This window comes from Mauremys reevesii, linkage group 3 (genome assembly GCF_016161935.1).
Source record: "Mauremys reevesii isolate NIE-2019 linkage group 3, ASM1616193v1, whole genome shotgun sequence".
NCBI lineage: Eukaryota > Metazoa > Chordata > Testudines > Geoemydidae > Mauremys > Mauremys reevesii.
Genome location: NC_052625.1, coordinates 108,017,043 through 108,035,029, shown reverse-complemented (window position 1 = coordinate 108,035,029; position 17,987 = coordinate 108,017,043). Strand labels below are relative to the sequence as shown.

The following is a 17,987-nucleotide window of genomic DNA, read 5'->3' as shown; positions in this document are numbered from 1 at the left end:
GGCTAATTAGAAACTAAAAAACCTACTTAAAAAGTTCAAATATTTACCTGTCATCTTTGTAAGATTTGTAATCCTTGTAATCTTTTGGAGTTTTCTCCTGCTTTCTTGAGCCACTGCTTTCCCTGGAACCTTTAGAGTCCCCTCGTTCTTTACTTCGCTCTTTTCGACGACGGTCAATGTCGTGCCGAAGATCAGCAGAATCGCATCTCAATTTTTTATCTCCCTGTGAAAGGAAGAGATTTCAGGAACAGCATTTTAAAATGGAAAAATCCAGACGAGATAGAAGCTGGTCTCCCATTTGCACTATCTCCAAATTCCTAAAGAAGTAATAAAGTTTGCCTTGTTTCAACACTATTCAGAACATTCAGTCGATTTTTAATGACAAATTTGTTTGACTTTTATATGTCTATGCCTGATGATTTTTTTAAACTATCTAGGAATTTAGCTTCTGAGAAGATGTTCTACCAAATCACCAGGGAGATCTATTTTTACAAGCGAACTGTTAGGTTTGTGTGGGTGGATTAATATTTAGTACAATTTATTCGGAAGAAATGTGTTATTAGGACAGCATAAACAGCTGATTAATTCAGCTACAACATCTGCAAATGAACTGTTTTCTTGATTTCTAGTCCTTGGGTCTGCAAAGTGCTGCAAAAATCAGGAAAACTGGAAGGAAACATCCTAGAATCTAGGCAAGGAGTTGCTAACGTATTTTGTCCAAGGCCAGAGATGAGAAATAGTCTAGGTCCAAGTACTTTTTGGGCTAGAAATACAAATCCAAAGAAAAATACTTCACCTTGAAGTTTAGACTCAAAGGGAAATGCACATTATTTTACTAAATCTAGAATACCAATTTAATATTAACTCAGAACCTACTTTTTGAATTTCTTCTTTAAAGACTCTCTCTTCACCTGCTAAACGGGTATGCTTCCTCAGGGCAGTTGGAGAGATGTCAATCCTCCTAAATGTAAAATAAAAAAAGTGTCTAGCCATACATGCAGGGGATCATTTATGGCTTCCTGTGTTTCTTTTGGACATTTGAGAAAATGAAGAAGTCAAGAGCTACTCTATTTTTCAGCAGCCTGATCTTTTTATTTATAGTATTAGGTCTCTATAATCACTTTAAATGTATTCAGATAATGAAAAAAGCTGGTTTTGCCCAATGAAGTACATTAAACACACACATGTGCAATTATGACATTTTGCTTTTCCCTTATTTTTAAAGCTGTAAAAGCCTTAATGGATTATGTATTTCAAGAGCTCTGTAAAAGTGATCAGCTCATTAAAACTACCTCAAGCTAAGCAGAAGTTAATAACATCCTTTTAAAAGTAGAAAATAAAAAAATAGTTCAAAAAAATATTTCTTTGATGCAGAATACTGACTATAAAGCAAGTATTTTTACCTCACACATGTAACATACTCAAAATAAGGCATGCAGCCTTTTATAACTAATTCCAGTGGTTAGCAATGATATACATATGCCCTACCTTTGCTTACCTTTCAGGCACTAACGCAGCTCAGGTTTTTATTTTCAAACTACTGTAAATTATTAACGCAGTTAAAAAGTTAATGATGAAGTCACAATATGAACTAGCTCACATATGCGAATAATAAGCACTCAAGTGATTTTTTTCCATCTTCAAAATACTTAAGCCTCAATGCTCAATACTGCATGTGAGGCAGGTAAGTATAGCCCAAAAGAGATACAGAGGCAGACAAAAGACTTGCCAGAAAGCCACATATAGAGCTGAAGTTGGGATTAGAATCCAGGAGTCCCAAGATCCTAGTCCTGTGCTCAGACCAGTTCATGCCTCTCTCAGGTGAAGAATTCAGGGGCAAATAGAAAAGCATTTACGGGTTCTTATAAGAAATATAATTCATTACTTAATTGAAATAAGCAGCATCTAGTAATGCAACTGCATATACCTGTGTATTTCTGGGCTCTTTTGCCGGGTGCAATGTTCTTCAGTAGCTTTTTGATACGCAGTGAACCTCTCATTTAGGGTCATTCCAGCTGACTTGAAGTATTGTTCTGTTGGTTACAGAGGAGAAATTCTGTCTAGTTAGTTAAATTCCACCTACATAAGTATTTCCATTTCTGACAGAAAGATACATAGCAGGCAAAAAGAAAAGAAAATATTTAAAAAATTTATCAGAAGAGGAGGCAAATCTGTTAAGCGGATTTTTCCCACTCTTACCCTTCTTGTAGCCTCAACGAGCAGATAATAGCAGCGCACAACACCACTGCAAGCTTCCTCACAGGTATGCCCTGCTAGTACTAGAACTAATTCAAGCACTATAAACTCAGAGTCAGATTCTTCCCTTTTCACTGACACATTTTCCTCTGATGGAGGAAAAGGAGCAGCTGTTTAGGTTTTCTTCTTTACACTTTGCCCAGAGGAGCAGATGAAGTTATTTTGAGTCAGTATTTGCAGGGAACAAAGCATTTCCAAATAAATTTAATTTTTAAACTTGACAGAATTAGTTTTGATATAAACTATTTAAACAATTTATGCATCAAGAACTACATGTAGACTTAAACGTAAGTTATTTCTTAAAATAATGCAACTTTTCCTTTAGAAACAGATGATAAAATTATTGAAGTCAATTAACAGCCCTACAGCTGAATATATTCATTTAAGCATCTGGCATCTTGGCAAACCTGACAGCTTCTCTAACAAATAAATTTTCTTTTGGCTTTTGAGACTGTTAAAATTAGTAACAGCAACACTGAATTTTTAAAGACCAGCTCAACAAACGTGTTTAAATGTAAAATAGAAAGACGTATAAAGTCATGAACTATGAAATGTTACATATGAAGCAAGCTATCTGCTTAACAGGTCAACATACATCTGTATCAACTTACCGCCCAACATCCAGCACATGTCTCATAACCAATCATTAAAACTTGAAACGGCCACTACAAGGGTAGTGCCTCAATCATAATTCCATCAAACCCAGGAATTTGAGCTAGCAACTCAGTTTTTATGCCATTTTTGCCAGGAAGACAGAAGGTTCAACTTTGCCTGTTTTTGCATCTGTATCTTTCAACAGCTATTTTACTTTTGTAACATGGATTTTGCCATTTCAAAATACATTCCAGGACCTAGTTACAATGAAAAAGAAAACATCACTGGGCATTTTCAGCTCTATATTAATAAAGAGCTGTTCAGACCAGTTGCATCACACCAATAATGAATCATAACTTTAGTTCTTTAAAAAAAGAAAAGTTACTAAAATCCGATCACAAAAAAGTAATTTTGAAGTGTGCAGAAAGGCTAAAAGTTTTAGAAACAAAATATGGTATACACACATCAAATAACTTGGCCACCGACTGGTTGATAAACAATTACATTTCCCAGCCAGATGTTAGACTTCACCTATCATATTTACAGAGACAGTTTAAGTGATCTATTCAGTCATCAACATACAAGATTTAGAAACACTGCCCCCTTCAGGCCCCAGTCCTGCAGCATGTAAGTCAATGGGCGTTTTGCCACTGACTTCAATGTAGGATCAAGCTCTAAATCCCTGACATATCAAAAAGAGAATAGATACTTTGGTTTTAAATGTCAGTATGTAGTCAGCTAGTAATTAGCAAAGGATTATTTTATTAAACAATCTTTATAACTGCTCTACAAATCCTCTTTGCACAAATACTTATTTTGCAACCAACTCAAATTTCAGACTACTACTAAGCCTTGGTCCCTTTAGCTATTTATTATGTAGCACTTTTTTGGATGTTCAGCACACCAACTTAGCACATCTAAAGTATCTTAATAATGAATGCATAACTATGGTTAAATTAAAATTGGTCATCTGATCAGGTGGCTCTTATTCTAGGAAATTTTAAAAACTCAATTCCCTCTTCTGTTGTGAACGCCAACAATTTTCATCACCAAGGTCTTTTGTCTTAATTAGTTCATTAAGAGAGATGAATAAGACATATGTTTGGCAACAAATAAATGCTTTGCTAAAAAAAAAAGTTGGTGCTCATTTCAGAAACTCTAAATGTCCTCACATGTTAGACAAAAGGGCTATACTCAGCCAGACAATACTGAGTCTCTGACTAATAAGCCTGCAGAGTATTTTATACTTAATTGTGATATAGGAAATCATCCCTTTACTGGGATGCTTCCCAAGGAACTGATTTAGCCTAATGATAATGAATGGTAATAACTGCTGCTCAATCAGAAAAGGATTAGTATATAATCCATTTAAGAGGGATGACTTGGACAGTGCCAAGTATGAAATTCTATGCTCCAGTGTCACAAACTGCCAAATAAAGAATGAAAACATGATGAAATTTCATCAGTTTTATTTCTGTATATTTATTTCACATCGTTTTTATTCTTTTCATACTTCAAAAAAATATTTTCTGAAGAGGGATACTGGGATGTCCCAATCCAAGGATTCTACAGTATTTTCACATTATAATTTGCCAACAGAAATCACAATCACTAAACATGAGAATTAGCAACCTCAAAGAAATCTAAACATTGGCCAATATACAGTTTTTTAAATATAGAACATTTAAACTTGAGTGCAAAAATTCACAAATTGTCCACAGTTTATTTCACTGTATAACACAATTTATCAAAATATACAAAATTGGTTCTTACTGCTATGGTTTTCTGGGACTAGCTGTGCAGTCTTTTGGGGAGTTATTTTAAGAAGAGCTCTTCTCAAAAGGAAAAAAGTGTGAATCAATCAGTATGAAGAAACAGAGAATTGAGTTGTCTCTTTACTAATGACATTAAGCAGGTTTATCTGTAATTGACCATTTTTCTAAATGCCGATACTGGTATTTGCTGTGGTAAACTGAGTACATACCTTTAACATGATGAACCAAAGACACAATGTGCTGAATAAATGACTCTGACGTGCTTTTGCTGGCCTGTGGCAACTTAATGTGGTCAAAGATGGATCGGAACTCTTGCTCCTTCTTGACAGAATGGACAAGCGTACTAGCAAGCAGCCTGTCTTTAGTCAAGGAAGCAGGTCTAAAATGCATCAACAAGAAAGAGAGACAAAAAGAAACCAGTGGTTTAAATAATGTCTAGGTAAACTCTGTACACGGATGAGGAAGTGTACTGTGAATTGGGATAATTTACCTATTGGAATCATCAAGAGGGACCGGTGCCATTTTGAGCTTAACTTCAGGACGATGGGAGTCACTGGCTATCATTTTGATCCTAAGTGGGCTCTCCTCTCGGAAGGTGGATTTTTCTCTCGCATCCAGATTCTTGTGTAGAGGGGGACTGTAATCAAAGAGTTCTTTGAGCTTTTCAGACTTTACCTGCTCAGGTGACTGAGTTTCTTTCTTCACCATTATTCTCTCAGAACTTTTGTCGTCTTCCTTGTGCTTATCTTTTGTTGCACTAGGCCTTTCCACTACATAGCCAGTCTCTTTAAGTTTATAACTCTTGTCTTCTCTAAATCCATCACTCTCTCTATTGCCCTTCATTGAAATTTTAGATTTGTATTTGGTTCCTTCCTCCTCAGCATTCCGGTGAGATGCAGTAGCAAAATTTTTACCCTGATCTGCGAGGACAGATTTTCTGAACTGTCCATAATCCTCTGTCTCCTCTGTCTCCTCCCCTTCAGAGTCACTAAACTTTTGTTTCCCAGCATCTTTACCAATGAAATAATCTAAAGCTTCCTGATCCTCCCATTCCCTTTCTCCCTCTGTCCTCCCTTTTTCTGATCCTCTCTCCTTCTGGGCCTCTTTCTCCCTGGTATTACCCCTATCAAGCAGGTATACTCTAGACTCTTCATCTGTGTACCTGTGGATAGCAAAGAAGAGGATGGTAACTCTGGATTGCATTCATTCCAGTTCATTTGCATTTCACTTCAGAGTCACCTCATTATCACAGAATCACCAACACAAAAACAAATCCCACTGAGTAATTCAACTGTTCAGCATATACTTTTTTGCACAGCATTATTATTCATCCACAGCCACTTATGTGCTATCCTTTGAAAAAAAAAATTGAAAAAAATCCCTTTCTATATAAATTCCTAGAAATTGACTACTAGAATTTTTAAAACTAGGGGTTTGAGGCATTTTAATTTGGTGCCCAGCTTCAAACACTTTTATGCCTGTCATTCTGTCTGTAGGAGAATCATAGAAAGTTTAGTATTTCAGTTTGCATTTTACCCTTGAATCCTGACATTTCAGGGACAATTCTTTCAACAAAAGTAAAAGGAAACCATTAAAAAAGAAAAAATGAAAAACCATTTTCAAAATCTTGCTGTGCTTGTAACACAGGGATCCACAATTCTATACTGGTATAAGTCATTAGTCACAGTAAGGCCTTGTCTATGCTACAAAGTTTTGCCGACAACACAGGGGATGCGTACACACTACAAAGTTGCTTTTGGCATCAAAATAAAACCATCTCAACGAGAGGCATCAAGCTTTTTATAGCAAAGTTAAAGCAACAAAGAGTCAGTATAGTCACTACTTTGTTTTGTCCACATAACTAGCTTCCACCATGTCATGAGCGCTCTGCTCACTGTTTTGATTTCTGTTGCTCTGCAGGCATGGGCCCCTCCCCTTTCAAAGCTCCAGGAAGTATCTGACACCTGGGTGTACTGCTCTGTTTGGGGAAGGAAGAGCAAATCATTAAGGTGGAATGCTCCTGTTCTGCCCTGCACTAGGAACACAGGGACAGGCAGACTACTGCTGCTGCTGGACAGGGAGGCAGAAGGGGCAGGGGGTGGCATTGCTGTGCCGCTTTGATATTCCTCACAGAGCTGCTCAGGATGCCACTCCCACAGCTGAGAAGGCTGTAGAAGAACTTGGAAGGGATCACAGCACCATAGGCAAGCAGAATAGGCTGCTTCAGGAGAGACTGCTGTGGCAAACAGATGGGGGGCTGTTGTGTGTGGGGAGAGTGTCCCCCTCTCCCTGCCTCAGGATAAGTCCGTCAGCCTGCTGTCTCCCCAGCCACAGACACACCACTCTCCTCTCCCTTCCTCCTCCCCCGCCCCCCACTCTTCAGTTGAAAAAGCGGTGGACAATCTATTAGGATGCCTCTGGAATGATGGAATTGAGAAACCTGCATTATGTGACACTGTACCTGCCCCAGGAGGAATTGAAAACCCTTCCCAAAGCACCTTGCGGCCAGTTGCACACTGGGATAGCTACCAGCTACCACAGTGCACTGCTCTCTGTGTCGATGCAAGAGCTGTTAGTGTGGATGCACTCTGCCGACACAAGGAACTAGTGTGGACATGCAACAGTGATTTTAATTAAAGCAGCATAACTTTTGCCAACAAAACTTTGTAGTGCAGACAAGGCCTAAGACTTCAGGAATACTGTGAACAACTATGTAAACTGACTTTTCAATCCTCTGTGTACACTGGGAATTTACACTACCGTAGCTACATTTCTCAGGGGTGTGAAAAATCCATGACCCAAGACGTAGCTAGGCTGATCTAACCCCGATGTTGATAGTGCAAGGTCAACAAAAGAATTCTTCCATCGACCTACCTACTACCTCTCGGGGAGGTGGATTACCTACACTGAGAGGAGAACCGCTCCCGGCAGCGTAAGTAGTGTCCACGCTGAAAATGCTACAATGGTACAACTGCAGTGTTGCTGTTGTAGGATCTTCAATGTAGATATAGCCTCAGGGAGGTGGATTATCTTCGCTGATGGGAGAACCCCTCCCTTTGGCATAGGTAGCGTCTACAGTGAAGTGCTGCACCTGTGCCACTGTAGCAGTTTAAGCGTAGACCTACCCTAACTCCTTTAACACTGCTGAGTGCATTTAAAAATTAATGCTTATTTCATTCAGCTCCCACTATCTCAATACAGTATTTTCATGCTAATAGTTTCTAATATACTCACTGGCAGCAATGTATTTGCTTAGGGAAAAATCTGAATCCCGGTGCCTTTATAAGTACATTTATGAATAGCAAATCAGTAACTGAACAATTTAATTTCAGTTCCATAAACAGCAAAGATTTCTACAGCTATATTTTTCTTCAGAGTTCGAACTGAAGAAACTGAAATTAGTGAGGGGAGGGATAGCTCAGTGGCCTGAGCATTGGCCTGCGAAACCCAGGGTTGAGAGTTCAATCCTTGAAGGGGCCATTTAGGGATTTGGGGCAAAAATCTGTCTGGGGATTGGGTCCTGCTTTGAGCAGGGGATTGGACTAGATGACCTCCTGAGGTCCTTTCCAACTCTGATATTCTATGAACGATTGATAATCAAAATAAAAAAATCTCAGATGTCAACTTCATAAATATATGCCTAAGCATCTGATGTCAGCTGGAAAATATGTAAATACATTATGTTTTAATGTAGTCCAGGGGGTTCTCACACTTTTGTACTGGTGACCCCTTTCACACAGCAAGCCTCTGAGTGCAACTCCCCCTTATACATTAAAAATACTTTTTAAATATATTTAACACCATTATAAATGCTTGAGGCCAAGCAGGATTTGGGATGGAGGCTGACAGCTCGCGACCCCCCATATAATAACTTCGTGACCCCCCTGAGGGGTCCCGACCCCGTTTGAGAACCCCTGATGTAGTCCTTCCTCCATGTAGACACAGTTAAGTTCAACAAACCAGTCCAAGATTTGGACTCCTCATAACTCATACAGACTTAAAGACATTTTCTGGGGGAGGAGGAGGAGAGAGGACAGTTTCGTTCTATGAGATATGATAGGTCAGTCTGAACAGAATTTTCTTTTTAGCAAATAAAAATCAGAAGACACCTGGTATACACTATACTCTTCCCATTTACTTTTTAATTATGAAGCCATTATAGATACTACTAGTGAACAGAACATATAAAAATACACTGTAAAGGAAAGGGACAAGGATACAACTAAGCCAAGAACTTATAAATATAATAAAAGGGAAAGCTCTTCATGTGTTAAGCTTAAGTATAACTAGACAGAAATTGATAAGCAGTCATGGCTGTTTCATGCAGCAGTCCAGGAGGCTTAATCGTAAATTAAATGAAGATGGAGCAGGGACATTTTAAGATTCAACATGACTTTTACAGATATAGTTCTTACCTTTTTAGAAACTTTCCACCCTTTGCAGTTTCCTGTTCCCCAGCTTCAGGATAAAATGAGCGCATTCGAGCCTCCTCACGTGGAGCACTCTGTGAAGGAATTGTCTTTCCAGGGCTTCTCCTTGAAGGGATGTGATGCAATGGGCTATTCTGAGAAGGACTGTAGCGACTGGAACCATTTCCAAGGGAACCAGAGCCAGACCTCTCAGGGCTATGTTGAATGGAATGTGAATGTTGAGGTGTGTTTTTAGCTGAGTGAACTGTGCTGAGCAAAGGGGCATCAGAGCAAGATGAACTCTGACTGGGTGGGGAGGCAATAGAAGGACTATGGGGTGACCTTGGACTGTTATCATATGCCGAAAGGCCAGGCCAAATGTCACCGGAAGCTGCTGATGATTTGTTAAAGTCATCAAGGGACTCAGATGGGTCATGTTCAAATGTATCTTTCTGTTCATCCTGTGATTTACTTTTTAAAGGGCTATCTTGCAGAGGAGCTCCCTCAGTTTTCTTAGCCTGCTTTTCCAGAGAGCCACGTCTTTTGGAAGAGACAGGCGATTTGCTGTATGGGGATGAAGAACGAGATGAAGAGGACCTTGGAGACCTGGAAGATCTGTAAGATCGACGAGATCTGCTCCTGGACCTCTGGGAAGACACAGACCTTCGCTTTGGACTTCTGGAACGTGAACGACCCCGCCTAGGGCTTCGGGAGTGTCTTCGATTCCAGACAGGTCTGTAACCTCCACGATGATATCTACCACCTCCTCCTTGATAATACCCTCTACCTCTTCCTCTGTAACCATAAGGGCGTCTCATTCCTCTATTATTTCTGTAATCTCTGCGATAATCTCTAGAATAAACACGATCCCTACTGCGAGATCGTGAATATGTCCTGGACCGAGACCTAGAACTAAAGTTAAAAGAAAAAGTTAGAACATGACCATTCAAAAATCCTTTAAGATAAATAACTATACTAAAACCCTGATGTCAAATGCAATTTGTCGGTAATACACTAAAAGTACATGAGAAATTAACTTTATAATTCATCTTTATTGATTATGTTGCGTAATCTGTCAAATAAAAAGACCAGCAGTTTGATGCTGCAAATTAAGTCAGTGCTATAGGTTATTTGTGATTTGAAAAGCTATATGTGAGAGAGAGTGACAAGCCATTAGGAAAGGGACCACACAAATGAAATACCATGTAAAGAAAAAAAAAAGTCAGGAAGCATAATTAGCATTCTTGTTCTACACCTTGAAGAAGTTTAAGGGTAAAATAAATGAGGCAGTATATGTTTAAACCAACAGTACTAACATCTAGTTCATCTAAGATGAATTAAAACTAAGATGAACTCAAATAAGATGAACTAAGGTCACAAATTCACTTTTGTTGAAAACCACATGTAAGTGGAGAAGATATTAAAGAAAAGAGCAACTAAACAACACAATATTAAATCAAATTAGCCCAAAGAACTGTAAATTAAAGTACCATCAATTTACCTGTATCTCTTTTTTCTAGAATGTGATCTGGACCTTGACCTAGAAGTGGACTGAGATCTGGACTTTGATCTTGAAGAATGAGATCTAGAATTAGATCTACCCATTTTCTTCAGTGGATTACTTCTAACCAAAAGAAAGAACAGTGAAAAAAAGTCAAAGGAAAAATATTTAGATTTCATATAGGCCAGACTAGTGAATCTTACTGTTATATCATTAATCAGGCTCTTAGTAGAGAGAGAGAAAGAGAGAGAGAGAGAAATATTTTCTTCTAGTCAAAAAGATTTTAACTATATAAAAGTAAATACCACTTTAGCACTTTGGGGAAGAAAAATATTACATCCAAGACTGACTGGACCATCCTGATTCTTTAAGTTACTGATGCTTAAAAAATAAAAGACTTATCCATTTTATAATTATAAAATGAAGTCCTGCCAGTACAGATACAGCACAGCAATGCAAACTTTCCCAGACTGTTCTGCATCTGTCCCTCAACTAGGAGCAGCAGTAGAGGGGAAACTGGAGATTTTCCTTTGCACACACTATTCAGACACGCATTCGTCTCATGTGATCTCCTATACTTTGCTGAACTTTGTACAATCTTGTGCTTTGCTAACCATCTCATCAGTTTATAATGGACTTAAGATCCATGACAGAGATGGGCTGTCAAGCCACTACCCCAGATCTCGTGTCCTAACAATTTGGATGGAAGAGCTTTTGGGGGGAGGGCGGGAGAGAGACCAGGATGACAAAGAAATCCCCCCTCAGCAAGAACTCAATGATTTAATAGGGAAGGGGAGGTTTTCTGGTCAACATGTTTTTCCAACTTTGGACAAGTGAGATGTAGTAGCAGCTTGGAAGGTGTTTTGTACCTGCAATCAAGCACTGAATGTAAACCATAGTCCAATTTAATGCAATTTTGACAATTTCCCTTTCATCTCACTTTTAAACAAGTTATCTTCATCCTGAGCAATTCAAAATTCTACATGTGAAAATTTTAAAAATTCAGAAGTGTGAAATCAGATTAAAATATATTTTTTTTAAATCTATTCACTGCTGAATGGAAACCATAATATATATGGGAGAAGTAGCATTAAAGAAAAACTACCTTCTTTCTTCAGTTCATAGTATAAGTCTGAGCTACTTCGAAGGCTTCAAACACAGATGACAATTTGCACCAAAGCTGCCAATTTAAGTAAAATATCTTTTACTTTTTTATCTATACAATATGTGCCTTTAAAAAATATTACTGACTGCTGGAAGCACAAAAGCAAGCTACACACCCAAAACTCTCCAGAACTGCACAACCTGATATGTGCTGACCCTTAAAAAAAAAGACATGAAGAAACATCCAGCATTCTGTTTAAGAGAGAGAGTAATTTTGAGCTGTGTGTATTACCCTTCATTCACATGGACTAAAGCTACATAGCCTCAATCACATTTCTTCCAATCAAAGATTTTTTTTTTAAGTTTCATTTTTTAAAAATTTTCTTACAAATTAATATGAAAATTGTTATAGGCTTTAAGTTGCTTAAGAGACAGCAGCTAACTGAATAAAGATTCTTCTTCTTCTTCTTCCTCTTATTCACTCCCAGTGGAGCATAAGGCGTCAACCATTCTCCTCCATTCATTTCGTTCTTGAGAGAGGCAGCAAATTTCATCCCACTTCATTCCCATGCCTTTCATTTCCTCTTCAATGGTCCTTCGCCACGTCCCCAATGGTCTACCTCTCCTCCTCCTTCCTTGTGGTGTCCATCGTAGGGCAATATGAGGGTGTCTATCAGCACCCATTCTCAACACATGCCCCAACCATCTCCACGTCAATCAAATCTCCAGAAATTCACAAAATCGTGGGTAGCCAGCCAGAGATGCCAAATATGACAAACAGGGATCAAAGCCGAAAGGAAGTCCCTGTTTCGATGGAGTCTCTGGTTAAACCCAAAAAAACAAATAAAGATAGCGGTATGGAATGTTTGAACAATGTATGAAACAGGGAGAACAGCATTAGTAACAAAGGAAATGAGAAAATTTGGTATTAACATCCTTGGGATCAGTGAGACGAGGTGGCCGGACACTGGTATGTTAACACTGGACTCTGGTGAGACAATTTTTTATTCAGGACACACAGAAGAATATCACCATGAAGGGGTGGGCATCCTTGTCGACAAACAGACGAGAAAGAGTTTGTTAGAATGGAGTCCTGTTACCTCCAGAATAATAAGAGCGAGATTCTTCTCCAGATATGCGAAGATCACCATCATCCAATGTTATGCACCTACTGAACAAGCCGAGGAAGAGGAAAAAGACTTGTTCTATATCAGACTTCAGGAAGAGATACTTAAGACCCCATGCCACGACAACCTGATTTTGATGGGCGACTTCAAGCTAAAGTCGGTTCCAATAACGACGGGTATGAAGCATGTATGGGGCGGGAAGGAGTTGGAGAGAGAAATGATAATGGTCAACGATTTGTAGATTTATGTCTTGAGAATGGACTGGTGATAGGTGGAACAATTTTCCAACACAAGACAATACACAAGTTGACGTGGATATCACCGGATGGGAAAACCAGGAACCAAATTGATCACATTGCGATCAATCAAAAGTGGAGAGGGTTGTTGTTGGACACCAGAGTATCAAGAAGTGCAGATGTAGGTGGCAATCATCACCTTGTATTGAGTAAGCTTCAGATAAAACTGAGAAAGACGAAGAAAGTTTATGGGCAACAAATTTTCGACTCAAGGAAGTTGAAAGAACCGTCGGCAAAGGCACAGTTCATACTGGAGCTCTCGAAAAAGTTTCAACTTCTAAATGATTTGCGAACTGGTAATATAAACACTATTTGTGACAACGTTGAGAAGGTATATGCGGAGGCCAGCAAGACAGTGCTTGGCTATAAGAGAAGAGAGAGGAAAGTATGGATTTCAGATCATACATACAAACTCATTGAGGAGAGGAAGATAGCAAAATTATGTATGCTGACTGGAAGTGGTGAACAACAGAAAGCTGCGAATGAAGAATACAGGGAGAAAAACAAGGCTGTGAAGAGAAGTGTTCGAAAAGATAAAAGGGATTATATTACCAGTCTGTCAAGAGAGGCACAGTCAGCAGTGGTGCGGGGCGACACAAGAACTGTGTATAGAACCACGAGGACTTTGACAGGAGGGTTCAGCAATAGGTCAACAGTGGTGAGAGGAAAGGATGGGAGAATATTGATAGAAGAGAAAGAACAAATTAATCGATGGGCAGAGCATTTTAGAGAGACTCTAAATAGACCAAATCCTGAAGAGGTAGTTGAAATAGAGGAAACGAGTTTTCAGATGGAGGTAGAACAAGGGCCTATCACAGAGCGAGAGATAGAAGAGGCCATTAGACAGACAAAAGAAAATAGGGCACCAGGCGAAGATAGAATAACCGCAGAAATGCTAAAAGCCGACCTGAATATGAGTGCCGGGATTCTAGAGGAGCTATTCAACAAGGCATGGGAAGAAGAGAAAGTACCTGAAGCATGGAAGAAAGGTATCATTGTGAAATTACCAAAGAAGGGTGATTTGTCTTTGTGTGATAATTGGAGAGGTATAAACCTGTTATCAGTGCTCGGGAAGGTTTTCTGCAGAGTCCTGTTACAGAGAATAAGACAAGCAGTAGAAGAGGTCCTGAGGTAAGAACAAACAGGATTTAGGAGTGGGAGAGGATGCGTTGATCAGATATTTGTATTGCGTATGATAATGGAACAATCCCTTGAATGGAACTCGCCACTGTTCATTAACTACTTTGATTTCGAGAAGGCATTTGATAGCGTCCACCATCCATCTCTCTGGAATAGCCTAAAAACATATGGATTCCCTCCGAAAGTTATTAACATCCTCAAAGATATGTATGCCGATAATAAGTGTTGTGTTCGCCATGAAGGACAGCGGAGCGAGTGGTTCCATGTGAGAACGGGAGTTAGACAAGGATGTGTTATTTCGCCCATCCTATTTCTTGTGGTTATAGACTGGGTGATGCGGAAAGCCACCGAAGATAGGCCAAGAGGGATCGCATGGGGACCCTCTGGTCATATTGAAGATTGTGACTTTGCGGATGACATCACCCTGATTTCAAGCTCTCAGATGGACCTCCAAGAGAAGACTGATAGAGTAGGTAGAGCAGCAAGGTGCGTGGGAGTTAATATCCACGCCGGTAAGAGCAAACAATGAAAGTAAAAACAGCCAGCTCGACGACGACAGTAGTATGTGACGTAGAATTGGAGGAGGTGAACGATTTTAAATATCTTGGTAATTACATATCGGCTGATGGTAATATTCAGAAGGAGATATCTACCAGAATCGGTCTTGCAGCAACTGCATTCTATAGACTTCAGAACATTTGGAGGTCGGCCATCTTGCAAATGAAAACCAAGGTAGAGATCTACAGGTCGAATGTCCGCTCTGTGTTGCTTTATGCGGCGGAAACATGGAGGACCAACAAGAAGATAGAAAGTCGGCTTCGGGGTTTTGAAGGAAGGTGTCTTAGGCGAATTCTTAACATACACTGGCCGCAACGTATCGCCAATGTTGAAGTGAGCCGATTAACGGGCATTAACAACATACTGGATGAATAAAGATACCTGGGGTATAATTCAACACTTTGCAACTGATCATTAGCCGCGAAAACTGACAATCCTGGCTAGATATAATCTCAAAGAAACATCAGCCATGGGGGGGGGAAAAAACCCACACAACTTAGTTCTTTCCTGTTTAGAGTTTCAATCTTCCCTATGTTCTGTTAAAAACAGAATAATTTTGTTTCAATATCATTTTCCTTTGAAAATAACTCAACCTGAATTGTATTCATTTGAGAGGAAGAGTCAGCTGACGGCGGACTTGAATTGAAACTCCTGGCAAATAGTTTGGAGCTTCTTGTTTTAGGTGCCTCAGAGTCCAAAATCAGCAGTGCTATACAATGATTTAAAATAAATTAAAGCAAAGGGATAAAATGTATTGATACTGACACTTTATATAATCCTTTTGTAAAAGCCTAAAGCTAACCTTTATCTATTATTGGCAATACAAATGCAATAAAACAAGGATGTTCTGTCATGCAGCTATGTATATTTTTCAGATGTTGGAATCAGTCACACACACACACACACTATATTTACCGGTATATATAAAACAAAAACTTTGTTAACTTAGTTAAAGTTGCTACTGTGCATATACACCCTCCTCGCTCTCCACAAGGATCTTTACCAATTAAAGAAACCTAAGCACATAACAGTAAAAAAGTGAACTGTTATAAGTAGGTATATAACACTCAGTTTATGCAATCTCTTAAATTTCACTGAGACATTTTACACATGTATATTTAAAAGATTATGAACTGTAAGCATATTTAAATGTATACGTACCTTAACATTTAATTTTCTACTCTAATGCTCTGTGTGTGTGTGTGTGTGTGTGTGTATATACACATACATATATCAGCAAGCTTAAAGTTAACAGCTTGTTGTTAGTTAACAGAAAAAACAAAAACATGGTCAGTGTAGAGCTTAGGAGCTTGACAGGGATCCTGATTTCCACTTCCTTACACTGCACTGCAGAGCTCTGGAGCTTCTTAGGTTTATTCAAGTCTGCAGCTCCCCCTGCCTTGCACTGCTCTGAAGAGAGTAGGCATAATCCACAGGGTATTCCATTTCTATTCTATTTCTCCTGGCCCAGCATACACTTTATGCAATGCAAGCTCTTAATATTTAAAAATTGGCATGTAACACTATGTAAGTTTGAAGTTTTCCAATGAAGTGTGTTGTTTAAGCTAAGTGGACTCAAACATATTGCATACTTTAAAAAGCATCCATAACAAAACTTTCATGCCACATTAGAATTCTTTTAAAGTTACAAGGAGAGTGAACATAAGGCTACCATGGTTCCATTATAAATAAATAACTGCTAGTAAGTGGCTCGACATTCAGGATAACTTTGTGATTTAAACAGAGGTTGATGAGTTTTCTTTGTAATTTGCAGAAAAACACCCACTTGCCATTCTGAAATAAATCCAAAGCTACAAAACAATTGTGTATAGAACTAGACAAAACACAAACTTGCAAAAGCCAGAACTTTAGTCTTAACTCCAAAAAGGCAGTCCTCTAATGCTTGAGCTTCAGGGAAACTTGTTTACCCAGATGAAATGTAGGTCTCATATGTTCTCTCTAAGCTACTGCCAGCGATCTATGATTAAACTACTCATACGTCAGCCTGGTCTACACTTAAAAATTATATCGACCTAGATTCATCAATCAAGTCTGTGAAAAATTTCATACACTGTGTAACGTAGTTAGGACGACCTATCATCCACCGTAGATGCAGCAAGGTTAAGACAATTCTTCCTTTGACCTAGCTACTACCTCTTGGAGAGGTGGTTTCACTACATCGATTAAAAAAAAAACAAAAAAACTTTTGTCAATGTAGGAAATGTCTACAGTGCAGCAGCATAGCTGCAGTATGGCAGCTATACCACTGTAGCACTTGTGGCCGTACTCTAACATTTATAATTTTCTTCAACTCTACAGTTAAATCTCACTGAAAATTCTTTCACAGGCTATGTGGAAAGTTACACAGTATTACATTTTATGACCAGATTTACTAATTTTCTTCAAAGTGAATAGAAAAAATTCTTATTTTTCTGGTAAGCCTGGCAATTTTCAAGTCAAATCAATTTTTCCAGCAGGACTAATAGAGAGATTAAAAATAGAATTCATAACAGAACCTGATTATTTCCATTTTAAGGATGCAATCTGTTCATAAATTTTCACTGTGACTATTTAGCATTACTGATTATACATTTACAAACTACATTCTAGGGGTAGGCATATTCTCAACTGGACATCACATACACAGAACATTTTACTAGATGCAAAATATATTGAATACTGAAATTTTAGAAGTAAACATTTTACCCATACATTCACAAATATTGTAGTCTCTGGAGGATGAAACCATTCACTGTACATGTTTTAAATAGCCAGGTTCAGATAAGACTAGAAATACAAAAGTGACAGAAATAAACCAAGTGTTAATCTTACCTTAGGCCTCTAGATGTCAAATCAATGAAGTGATTTTAAAATTCTCAAAATGTGCTCAGAAATATTAATTCCTGTAAAACATTAAAATTATTTTGAATGATATGCATATTCAGTTTCCTAAAAAGGCTTATCTGGCACAATTTTGTTCAGAAAGGTTTGTTTAACAAAATATGTGTTCAAAAATATCACTGAGGAAAATGCTATGTAGACAGGGTCTAACCGGAATCCTCTTTTTAAATGACATCAATGAAAACTTTATAAGGAGGTCTCTATGCAACACCTAATAAGGCTATTAGCCATATATGGATACATTAGATATGTATGCATGCAGAAATGTCCAAAAACATGTACAGACATTTAAATCCCTAATATTTTCTCCTAAAGTTTTCTTTTAC

At 38.5% G+C, this 17,987-nt stretch overlaps 1 protein-coding gene across 9 annotated transcripts in view; it reads right to left on the bottom strand.

The window, feature by feature from the left end:
• BCLAF1 (BCL2 associated transcription factor 1) overlaps positions 1 to 17,987 on the bottom strand; it is a 32,126-nt gene that overhangs the window by 9,071 nt on the left and 5,068 nt on the right. For 6 of the 9 annotated variants that reach the window (XR_005595623.1, XR_005595624.1, XR_005595625.1 and 3 more), the window contains exons 2-9: positions 17,593 to 17,663; positions 10,536 to 10,658; positions 9,041 to 9,946; positions 5,116 to 5,787; positions 4,835 to 5,004; positions 1,928 to 2,033; positions 877 to 961; positions 48 to 223 (exon numbers count right to left, since the gene is read on the bottom strand). Coding sequence is in view for 5 of the 9 variants with exons in the window: in XM_039528662.1 (XP_039384596.1) it covers positions 48 to 223; positions 877 to 961; positions 1,928 to 2,033; positions 4,835 to 5,004; positions 5,116 to 5,787; positions 9,041 to 9,946; positions 10,536 to 10,639 (2,219 nt within the window). In the remaining 4 variants the exon portion in view is untranslated. Of the gene's footprint in view, positions 1 to 47; positions 224 to 876; positions 962 to 1,927; positions 2,034 to 4,834; positions 5,005 to 5,115; positions 5,788 to 9,040; positions 9,947 to 10,535; positions 10,659 to 11,640; positions 11,716 to 17,592; positions 17,664 to 17,987 lie in introns of all 9 variants that reach the window. The other 3 variants (XM_039528663.1, XM_039528666.1, XM_039528664.1) reach the window with 3 other exon arrangements.